General features: G+C 33.7%; 1 protein-coding gene and 1 non-coding gene across 3 annotated transcripts; both read right to left on the bottom strand.

Moving 5' to 3' along the window:
* Positions 1–213: 213 nt before the first annotated feature.
* Positions 214–5,470, bottom strand: LOC102667448 (uncharacterized). Of its 2 annotated transcripts, none has more exons than XM_006603736.4 (3): positions 5,346–5,470; positions 4,076–4,148; positions 214–3,756 (listed from the first exon to the last, which is right to left on the bottom strand). In XM_006603736.4, the coding sequence occupies exon 3, from the start codon at positions 3,721–3,723 to the stop codon at positions 430–432; it is 3,294 nt and encodes a 1,097-aa protein (XP_006603799.1). In that variant the 5' UTR covers positions 3,724–3,756; positions 4,076–4,148; positions 5,346–5,470; the 3' UTR covers positions 214–429. The 2 variants fall into 2 exon arrangements, with proteins under 2 accessions (XP_006603799.1, XP_006603800.1); XM_006603737.4 differs by lacking the exon at positions 5,346–5,470 and adding an exon at positions 4,280–4,448.
* Positions 5,471–11,727: 6,257 nt separating this feature from the next.
* TRNAP-UGG (transfer RNA proline (anticodon UGG)) lies at positions 11,728–11,799 on the bottom strand. The gene has a single exon. It is a non-coding gene; the product is annotated as a tRNA-Pro (tRNA).
* Between the last annotated feature and the right edge of the window lie 379 nt (positions 11,800–12,178).

The raw sequence follows: 12,178 nt of genomic DNA, 5'->3' as shown, positions 1-12,178 counted from the left end.
ATATATTTTATTTGTTATTTCAACCGAGTCTCATTCTTAAAATTAAAGCCAACTAAATTATTATGTCTGCACGTTCTCCATATGAACGCAATCATCATAAGACGTCCATTTCATCCCAAAACAGATAGAACTAAGTATTTAAAACGAAATCAAAAAGCTGTTTGCATATTACTAGTTACTACCATGAGAGACAGAATAGTCTAAAGATGTTGATATCTATAAAACTATGCATTCAAAATATAAATATCTGGTCAAGTACCTAATATCATGACCCCAATTCAAAATATACCAACTAACTTTAAAAAGCTAGGCCAAAAGGTCAAACAAAAAGAGCCCCAGATAACGACAGCCCCACAAAAGGGGGCATATTATCACTAAACCTACCCTAATCATTGCTGCATAATGACTAGTCTCCAATGAAATCTTTATCTAAAACAAAGAAGCTTCAACCATTTTGTTAACATCCTCCAAAAGAGCCTTCATCTCGCTCTCTAACTTTGCCATCATATCAGGAGATTTGCCACCACCTGATGCTTCTTCTAGCATCAAAGTCATACCTTGAAGCTTCTGCTGTATGAAGATCAATTTGGATGCTTCAGTACCCTGTGAGAATGCAACAGGTGCTGTAGCTGCTGCTGGCAAAGGCTTGTTGTTTGATCTTTCACCCTGTTGTTGTACACCAGACTTGGATCCATCAGAGGAATACTGAAGCTGAAAAGTGACATCAGTAGGAGATCCAAAAGGGTTATTGTTTTGGGAATGGTTATATGCCTTCTCGGCATCAGAAGTTCGAAGGAAGGACACTCTAGCTGTGTAGTTAGTGCGGAACATATCAGTTTCTGCTTCATTCAGAGCTCCAAACTTGCTATACACCGAGACAAGATCAGATCTTGAAGGCATAGAGGATCCTGGCCAAAATGAAACAAAAAGAACAGCACCTGCAGCATTTTCATCGTTCCCCTTCTTGCCTGAAGCAGTTTCCTTTCTTCTCTTCTTTGGCCCAGAATTTTGCTTCAGTGATGATAAATGTTCATCAGCAGACAGATTTAGTTCTTTCAACATTCCATCTTCTTCAGATTCCAGCATCTTTCTCTTCCTTCCAGGTTGATTTTTCTTGTATAATTCGCATAACGATCCCTGGCTATATAAGGAACTTCTGAAGGCATAAGTAAAGTCAACAAATTGGTCAAGAGAAGTGCCTTCCCTACGAATTAGTGGACTAGTAGCTGCATCGAGGACTTGAGACAGGACTTCCTTCACAGGAGCCTGGATTTTCTTTGGATCAATAATCGTTTCCCCATCATCTTGTGTTTGGTAATTCGAGCTATCGAAAGACCTCCCCTTATACACTGGAAGAGAACTCGGGCCATCGGCCCCTGCACTTCTCTGTGATACTTTAGCTTTTCTGGAAACTTTAAGGGATTCTGGTTCTATGTATACCTCCCTTTGCCCCCTGATTGGAATAGTGAAAGGAGGGGACAAGTACTTGCTTCTCTTCCTTTCTCTTGACAAATTACCCTTCCCATTTCGTTCTTCACTCTTCCCTTCATCAAAAGCTTCTGTCTTTTTCTCTATTGACTGAAGCAGTGAGCCAATGCTGCTGTTTTCCTCATCACCTTTGCCATCGTTTTTAGCACTCAACACATCTCCATCAGTGTCTACAAGCAACTCTCTTCTCTTTTGAACAGGTTTCAATGCCATCCCATTATCCTCACTACCTTTTCTCTTCTTTCCAACATTTAACCCAATTGCATTCACCATTTCAACAGTTGCATCCACCTCCCTATTTGCTGCTGTATGAACATCTTTGTCCTCCCCCATAATTTCAGCAATGCTTTTCTGCTTTCTAACAGGGTTTGATGTGCTCCCTGAAAGCCCTGGAGAATGACCCAGTTCATCAAATGGCCCTTGGGTAGGTGCTTCCACAGTACTTTTACCATTAACTACAGCAACTGTTTCATCCATTACACTATCTTCAACTCCAAGAACCGGCTGGGGATCCATATAATCAGCTAATTTATAACCCCCTTTTGACAGATAAAATGCGGAAAGCTGAGCCTTTAATATCTCAAGCTCCAGAATACTACCAAACTCAACAAATTGCGAAATTCGTTTCACATTAGAAAGTAATTCTGCGGGTTCAATTAGAAAATCAAGTCTCTCTATGTCATTTTCAGGCACAAGAACTCCTTCCTTGATGCCAGAATTTTTCGCCAAGGGGAGACTGGATTCTGGACCAGTTTTCTTAGTAACAAATGGACGACTTAACTTTATATACAGAAGCCTTCCAAACTCAGTTGCAGCTTCTTGCACAGCATTGGCAAAATCGATGGAACTACTCTGTTTAACCATATCATCAAAGTTATCCTGAAAAGGCTTTAGTTGTGACGGTTGACACCATGCAAAGGTTCCATTCCCGAAGTAGGCAACCAGAAGTTTATTCTTTTGTTTCAGCTTCAATGCAAAGTCAGATGCATCAGATGGGTCATAAATCAGGCCAGGCCATGAAGGATGGCTCTCAACTTGACCCCAAACAAAATCACCAACAACAAAACCACACCCTTCAACACTCGAGTCCTCCACATCCACATCCATGTTCTCACTTGTCTCTGCAACTGGAACCTCTATAGTCACAATGTTCCCACCACAATCTTCATCTTTTGCAACCCCTTCCCATCTCCCCCCATTTCTAATGTCTTCCCCTCCAACCCTTACCAAACCATCCATACTCAAAACAGCAGCTTCTGCTACTTTATTCTCAGAAGTAACAGTCATGATGTTCCCAGCAGCATAGTTTTCATCTTTTACTTTCCCTTCAATTTCATCTCTATCTGTTTTGTCTTCCCCACCAAGACCTACCAAACCATCCACAATAAAATCAACAGCTTCTGCAACTCTACTTTCAGATGCAGGAGTCACAATCTTCCCATCACTGTCTTTGTTTTTCCCTTCCCTTCCATGTTCCCCACCAAGACCTACCGAGCCATCCACACTCAATTTGGCAGCTTGTGCAACTCTACTCTCAGATGCAAGAGTCACAATGTTGCCATCATAGTCTTCCTCTTTTTCTACCTCTCCACTTTCGCCTCCATCTCTTATGTCTTCCCCACCAACCCCTATCAAACTATCCACACTCAAAAAAGAAACTTCTGATACTCTACCCTCAGAAGCAGTACTGTCTACTTCCCCATCCAAATCTTCATCTATTCCTTCCTCTTCCGGCTTTCCTCCTCTTCCATCTTCTCCACCAACCCCAACCGAACCGTCCACGCTCAAAACAGAAACCTCTGGCACTCTACTCTCAGAAGCAAACATGTAGTCCAGCTTCTCAGAACCATAAACAAAGTCCAACTTTTGAGTACCCTCACTGGAAAACACCGCATCCATATCACTTTCTTGCATTCCTAACCAAGAGGACACCCTATTCACCTCAGAATCAGCCAAAACTTGACAATCATTCTCTCTCAGAACTGAAACCTTGGTCTCCAAGACACTACTATTCTTGACGACAACGTCAATGACACCATCATCATGCAACCCTTGGTTTTCACTGCTAGAAAACCCTCCCCCATTCACAGTAACCCCACAACTACCCTCTTCACTTCTCAAACCCCCAAGAACTTCCCTAACCTCCTTCTCCTGCTCTGAACCTTGAACCATGCTGTCACTTTCTGCCATAGGAGATGAACCTTGAACCATGCTGTCACTTTCATCCGTGCCCATTGAAAAAGATCAAATTTTTCTCGACAAAACAACCTATACAGAGAACAAAACAAACAAAACACATGTAAAAAAAAAAAAAAACAAAAACACATACAAATACATTCATCACATATTCACATTTCTACATGCTCACATTTCTAGGGATTTGGGTTGCATGAAACAAAAGAGTAAACATAACTCCAAAAATGGGGATTTTAGAAGCAAGAACACTACTGCCCTCTAATGGAAAAAAAAAATTGTTTAAAATAAAAAAGGAAAAGACAAGCAAGAAAAAAAAAAAAAGGGTATAGTATAGTAATTTTTATACGATCAGAAGAAGGAATAAATCATAAATAAAAAGAGAAGAGAATACCTGAAGAATGAAAAGGTAGTGTAGTTGTTGTTGTGCCCTCAACCAGAACGAAACCTTAAAACCAAATATTGACCTGAGAAGAAGAATGTGATTCTTGGGTTATTATATTACGGATTATAAATAAATAAATATTGACATTTTGGTATTATATTAAGAAACATAATAATTAAGAGATAGTATTCAAAAAGAATAATGAAGTTATACTGAGATTAATAAGAGTGAGAGAGTGGAGAGGCAAAAATTTTCTAGTTATGGAATGTGTTTGAAAATATCGAGGATTCTTGAGATGGTGACAGGTTGAAGTTCATTTTCAATTTTTTTTTCTCTTGGTACTGTTGAATTTCATTATTGCAGGAAAAAATGGAATGAGGGATGAGATTGTCTTTGTCTCCAACGATATTTTACATTTCTTCATGTTGTGTTGCGTTCAGATAGATAGATGAGGACAAACTCAGTCGGGAGAGTACATATCAACACTACACACGCTTTTCTTTCACGCCATCTTTGTCCTCACACAAATGGAATGTGAAACCACAAGTTCACAAGTCTAGTAGTATTATTTTTATTTTTTGACAAAGAAACCAGGAGTTGCAGGAGAAAAGAAAATTGATTAGTATTTTGTAAGATGCAATTAACTTGCCTAAAATATATATTTGGTCTCTTATTTTTTCATTAAAATTTAATTTTAGTCTTCTATCTTTTAAAAGTGTTTTATCTTGTTTGATTGTCATATATGTTTTGTTTGATAAGAGAGAAGAAAAAAAGATAAATGAAAATTGCTCATTTTGACAATGAAGAAAAAAAAATATAATGTATGAAAATAGGAAAGAGAAAAAAGAATAAAACAGAAATGAATACGAAATAATATAAAATTTTGGATTATTTTATTTGAGGGAAAGATAAGAGAAATTGAAAATATATAATATTACCAGGCTGTTTGGTTTGGACATAAGAAAATAAGAGAAATTAAATTAGAGATAAAAATGATATTTTATCCTTATATACAAAGTTTAATCCACGCAATTGGTTGTCAATGCACCAACTAATTACTAATAAAATCTAAACCGATTATGACTCCTCCGAAAAATCAATTATCTATGCAGCCCTAATTGATTATAAAGTATACCATGATCTGTTGTTTATCAAAACAGGACAAGCATGAAAGAGTACATCATTACAACCATGGTGTATATCATTCAGAACTAATTTGATTACAAAAGGGAAAAGGCACTCACCCAAATAAAATCAAAGATCAACACCGAGTATTTACCTGGTGTAGCAGGTCCAAGAAGCAAATCAGAGCCCACCAACAAAAAACTTTTAGCAAATCGACATCCCAGATCGAATAAGCAAAAGGGGAAATGGCATTGTGCACAACGATAGAGTTTAGCTGTGAGGGTTAAAAGAAAAGAGTATACAAGGGTTATTTTGGGCACAACATATTGAAGATCAATTCACTGTGCAATTTCCAAGGTGATTCATACCATTTCACTGAAGAAATATTTTTATGCAGGACCCACAAGCTTTTTACTTCTCTATTTACAATTTCATCTAAACTAAACAAGATCAAATTTCAAAATTTGATCTATTTCTTCTCTCATCTCAATCTTTCTCCTAAATCAACTATATCAAATACAATATAAAAAAAAAAAAAAAGAGAAGCGAAGACTAGAGAAATAGAGACAAAACAGAATGGATTTTTTAAGTTATCTTGTTTGAGAGAAATTGAGAAAAATAAGAGTAGAATTTCTTCTAAGTCTGTTTGGTTTATTATGAAAAAAGAGAGGAGAGAAATGGTATTAGAGATAATAAGACTATATTACCCCCAACACATAACCCAATCTTTAATTGAAATCTCTAACCATGAAAATTAACTTCCGATAATTAAAGATCCAAAAATTGATTATATGGTTACATGTAGTCGTTGGAAAGAGAATCAATTATTACAAAAAAAATCATTAATTTATCATACAAGAAATTGAAACCAAGAACCAATTCACAAATGAAAAAGAAATGATTATAAGGATCATCAAAGTCAATTATGAAAAAAAAGAAGAGGAAATCAAAAGGACTATGCAATTAATCAATTATTAGAGGAAAAACATAATCCATTCTTATTTACCTATGTATGGATCAAACTAGAGCATATTTGGTCTGAGCAAATGAGAACAGCTCAGTGACAGAGAGAATACCAAAAGTATGACAAAAAAGTTAATTTAGGAAGTAACAAAAAATCCTAGTCTCTCTCTTCATCCTGGGCCGAATTCACCATTATTTATGGAATTTTTTAAGTAGCACCCAAAAATTTTAATTTCCTTCATTCATATCTCATCCTTGGAAAACAATCGTTGAGTTGATTTAAATACCCAATGGATATTAGCTCAATTAGCATCACACGCTTGAGTTTGTGGTAGAAGACTTAAGTTCGATTCTCACATAATACATCATTAGGGAGAAACGATGAACTTTAAGTGTGACTAAGTCCTGAATTAATAATTAGTTTCGGCCCAAAAAATTGAAACTTGTGAAGATATCTCGAGGAAACTATTAGGGATTTAAAATCCCTAATAGTTTTTATCATTCAAGGAATTTAAGATCCGTAATAGTTTTTATCCCTACCTTTAATTGAAATCCCTAACCATGAAAATTGACTTCCCAAAATTTAAGATCCAAAAATCGATTATATGGTTACATGTAGTCGTTGGAAAGAGAATCGATTATTAAAGAGAAACAATTAATTTATCATACAAGGAATTGAAACCAAGAACCAATTCACAAATGAAAAGGAACTGATTATAAGGATCATCAAAGTCAATTATAAAAAAAAGAGGAAATCAGAAGGACTATGCAATTAATCAATTATTAGAGGAAAAATATAATCCATTCTTATTTACCTGTGTGTGGATCAAATCAGAGCAGATCTGGTGTGAGCAAATGAAAGCAACTCAGCAGCGGAGAGAATACCAAAAGTATGACAAAAAAGTTAATTTAGGTAGTAACATAAAACCCTAGTCTCTTTCTTCATCTTGGGCCGAATTCATCGTTATTTATGGAATTTTTTAAGTAGGCCCAAAACTTTTAATTTCCTTCATTCATATTTCATCCCTGGAAAACAATGGTTCAATTAATTTAAATACCCAATGGAAATAGCTCAATTTGCAACACATGCTTGAATTTGTGGTAAAAGACTTAAGTTTGATGCTCACATAATACATCATTAGGGAGAGATGATAAACTTTAAGTGTGACTAAGTCTTGAACCAATCATTAGTTTCGGCCCAAAAAATTGATACTTGTGAAGATATCTCGAGGACTAGTGTTTATCATGCAATTCTAATCAAAAGGCTAAGGTTTTGTAAAAGTGTTTTCTCAAAGGTTTGCATTGAATGAAGGTATCCCTCGCACCCTTTTTGAGCCTAATGAAATTTTTTTGTCATTGGAACCCAAGCCCAAAAAGTTGATATTGACTAACTATCCTTTCTTAGGTTGTAGGAGAGTACTCATGGATCCAGACAAATTTATCCCAACTTTGGGAGAATGTTTTTGGATAATTTTCTATTGCAGGAAAATGAATAAACAACGCAAGTTAAATTGAGTCACAATATATGGTATTATTCCAGCCCAATATGAATGTTATTACTTTTGATCAATCTATATATCTATATATATATATATAGGAATTCGGGGGAGTTGATAACTGTTAATTATGAGTATACTTTGGGGTTAAATTGTATAGGAATTTGTAACTTTTCTCTCCTAATTCCTCATTTTTTATCAAATAATTGTTAATTTAACATCATTTAAGTTTTTGTGCAAAGAATATTAAAAGTTGATGAATTCATGATGCTTAGTGAGAAAAATATAGTCCCAAAGAGCAAAATTGGAATTCTGAAAAGGCCCGCTTAGCACATTCCAGGCGCTCAATGTGAGGCTTAGGCTAAGTGGGAACAACACGATTAGCGCCAGCAGGATAATTTAGGAAAGTAGGGTTAATTAAGGAAAGAAGGCTAAATTAGGAAAGAGTCGCACTTAGTGCGGCCCACGCGCTAAGCGCGCGATGTTACCACCATACTCACTAAGCACGACAAGCGCGCTCAACACGAAAGTTGTGTGAAAACTAATCCTTTCCTTATAGAAGGAGAGAGAAGAAGGAAAAAACACATAGAAAAATTCAAGAGAATACAATTTCTTGTAGAAGGAAAAACAAGCATTGGGAGACTTTCCTTCCCTCCATCCCTTTCTTGTCTATTCTTCCTTTACTAAATATTCCCCTCTTGCAATTGTAAAGCCTCAATGACAATGAGAGGTTAAACCCCCCTTTGTTGGGAACTTGGCAGTCAACTACTTTTGATGTAATCTTCTCTTCCTATCTATTTAATAATATTACTTTTGCATTATCCTTTCTTGTGCTTAATATTATTGTTTGTGGCTTAATCATCCATTTGTATGGTAAGTTTTAGGGGTAGCGTTGGAAAATGTTATTTTCTAATAAAACCGGGAAAGGGTATCTAAATAAGGTCATCACCAGGGATAGGTTGATTTTTTTAGCATGTTATACATCTTTATTCTTAATGTAATTTATTATTTTATCTTTACAAAGGAATTTGGAAGAGAAGATAGATAAGTTAGGCTCTTTCACTAGAGGGATCTTGGTTACAGTATACTAGTAGATACAAATATAAATTGGAATAATTATAAATAGAGAAAATAATTAATATTACATCAAGAGTAGCTTTGGTGGGCTAAGTTCACAACATTCTCATCTTCTGAATTTCCTTCTACAATAATATTGGATTTTCTCATCTTTTCTGTTTTTAATTAATTAACTTAAATTCATGTTTAATTATTTTCCTTGTTATTTTAATTGTTTGCCAATTTAAACTACTGTTTTTTCTACAATCGTTTCTAAATCTTTTTCTTAATTAAACATTTATCTACCTAAGTACAAATAAAGTTTATGTGAATTCGACACTGGGACTTCTATTTTAACTTTACTACTTGGGACGAATTGATGCATCTGTCAATCCATCAACAATGAAGCCTAATTGGTATCGACCAATGTCTAGCGGCAATCCCAATTAGGTACTATTCTCAGTTCAGGAACCACAGGGGTGTTTGTCGATTAAACTAATGGTTACTATGATAATGCAATAAGTGATCAGTCTAGAACAAACGTTAAGTGTAGAAGAAGAATAAAACATGAACAATTGTATTAAAAAAGTATTACATGAAATTAGGTTCAATCATTTCCAACCCTGACATATGAGGAGATTAGTTACTCATAACTTGATTACAATAGCCAAAAGAAATAATACAATGTGTAATGAAATCAAGTTGAACGCCTTAAGAATGGTTCTCTCTCACACATAATTGTTGTCTCAAAACATGCAAAGATGCTTCTTTATTCGCGCACAAGGTTTTTATATAATTCTATGGGCTTGGGCCTAACCCGTTTTCCTTGCTTAAGCGTGGGTAATGCCTCACTTAAGCGAGGTCTTCTGATCCTGAAATTCTTGCCTACTGTTTCTCATCACATAAGCGCATAGAATGTTGCACTTAAGCGAGACCTTCTAAATTAGAATAGCATACATACTATTTCTCCTCACTTAAGCGCATAAAATGTCAAACTTAAGCGAAGTCTTTATGTACTTCTACTGCCTTTGTTTCCTTTGCTTAAGCGCCTTGAGGCTTAGGCTTAAGCCAAGATTTCTAATGGCTCCAAGTGTGCTTAATGACTTAGCTTTTTTAAGCGCATAACATGTCACGTTTAAGCAAGCTAGGCTTCATCAACAACTTCTAAGTTCCTCTTGCTCCAGTGCCCAGGAAGGCTTGCTTGAGCGAGGCATGTCATTGGTTCATCCAATTGAATTTGTCTTTACTCACTTAAGCACACAATAAGTCGTGCCTAAGCGAGCAGATCTCCACTTGTAATTTCTTAATTAATTCCTATAAAAACTCCACAAAAATATCAGGAAATCCTAAAAACTAACAACCTAAGGTTCATAAGTGTAAATTCCTAATTTATCCCAAGTTTGAGTCAAAACAAGGCTCAATGTTTAAAAAATATCAGATAATAGCTTCAAATCATGTGTAAAATTAAAATATATTTGACTATTGTCATAATTAAATGCCCTAATTACAATGATTAAAAAAACTCTAGCAAACAATCTAAAATTTGAACATTCTCTCTATTTCCTCCCATCCTCTCAATTTCCATATTATTTCTCTATGGCCAAATATAGTGATAAACATGGAAGGAAAAAAGTTTTGGTGGGTCTTGTGTCAAATTTTGTTCCTTTACCATTTGAAAATAAAAGGAGAGAGACAAAATGTGAATTTGAATTAAAAACACAAAATAATATCCCGGAGTTAATTTATATTGTTAATTTTGTTCTATTTAATTTTAAGTGGTAAATTGTTCTATTTAATTTTAAGTGGTAAAATAACATTTAAATTTATTATTGTTATCATTATTCTCTTAGTTTATCTTGTGTCGTGACTAGTATTTTTTTGTATTATTTAAAGTATTTTTTTATTACATTTCACTTTTGTTTAAGACTATTTGTGTTACTTTACAAATATATGTTTTCCTTTACTCTTGTTATTTTTTTAAAAAAATGGATCCATACTTTTCTTTCCTTTCACTTTCTCTTCTATCAAATAGTTAAAAAATATCTCAATATTTTACTTTTGTTTTCCTTTCACTTTTATCTTTCCACTTTTTTTTGTCAACCAAACTCAGTGCAAAAGTTCTTTAATTTGATCTTTTTTTTAAACTAAAATGTACTAGTCAACAAAAGGTTTGATATTTTCATATATAAAAAATTAAAATGTACTTAAGTACTTTTCTTTTCTTTCACTTTTATTTTTCTACTTTCCTTTATCAATCAAACTTAGTCTAAGAGCTCTTTAATTTATTACTATTAGCTCCTTTTCATATCTTTTAATATTTTAACTCTCCTAATTTTTCACAAATTATATGATGCTTTAGAATTTTAAAGTTTCATTAATGTTTTTTTTAAATATGCTCTTATTTAATGTCCATGGCTAGTTATACAAGTATCAGAAATCAAGTTACTCCATCTAATTTCGAATATAAATAATAAAAGTCTCTTATTTTTTGGTCTCAAATATAAATAAATTTTAATTATTTATATCTTACTTAACGAATCTTTTTTCAAAATATAATTTATTTATCAAGCCCAAAAATTTTTATGTTTGATATCAAGTTTCAGTATTTATATTTAATTAAAAATGACACAATTTAATAAAATTAATTAATTTTTTAACACCAGCAGATGATAAAGTAGATGAGAAGTATGTCTTTCTTTATTTATAATTGAAATCAAATAAAGTATTAGATAATGTCATTATAGTTCAAATATAATAATTTTTAATTTCATTAAATATTTTTTTAATTTATATGTAATAATCTTAAACATAAAAAATATGAGATGGAGATACTACTATTATCGTGTAAATATATGGCCAACAAAATCAAGAGTAATTAACTTGGTGATATTTATGACTCGAGAATACAGCAATTAAATAAAATAAAAATAAAAATGTAGCCAACAATTTACAACAGAAAACGAAAACATGAATGAAAAAAAAATGAAAAATGAAAAACGAAAAAAGAAAAATGAAAAAAGAGGGGCATTCCGAGAATCGAACTCGGGACCTCTCGCACCCAAAGCGAGAATCATACCACTAGACCAAATGCCCAATTTTACAAAAGTGTGATCTTAAAAAAACAATACAAAACAAAATATCGAATTGTTTTTAAGAGAATTTTAGCTGTCCAATTACAAACTGCATGCCTTTTTTTGTATTTGGATGGTAGAGAAACAAATTCGAAGGCTAATGCAAATTAATCTTAAGAAAATGCTACTACTTCTTACAGAAGGAAAAATATTAAAAACAATAGGAAGGGGTAATTTAATTAGTATTTTTTTGAAAGAAGATGTAATTTAATTTGGATTGACTCTTAACCTGCTACTTTTTTCTGTGCATGGATCAGATACAATATGATGCAAGAAGTATGTTAATATATGGCAAGCGAGGAATCATTTTCAAAGAAGAAGATATATATAGATAGAGTTGG

Source organism: Glycine max, chromosome 19, assembly GCF_000004515.6.
Source record: "Glycine max cultivar Williams 82 chromosome 19, Glycine_max_v4.0, whole genome shotgun sequence".
Lineage (NCBI taxonomy): Eukaryota > Viridiplantae > Streptophyta > Magnoliopsida > Fabales > Fabaceae > Glycine > Glycine max.
The sequence above is the reverse complement of the archived record's forward strand: the minus strand, read 5'-3'. Positions and strand labels throughout refer to the sequence as shown.

Bases quoted from the DNA above. Each gene is read 5' to 3' on its own strand.
- LOC102667448 (XM_006603736.4), bottom strand. From the start codon at position 3,723: ATGGGCACGGATGAAAGTGACAGCATGGTTCAAGGTTCATCTCCTATG.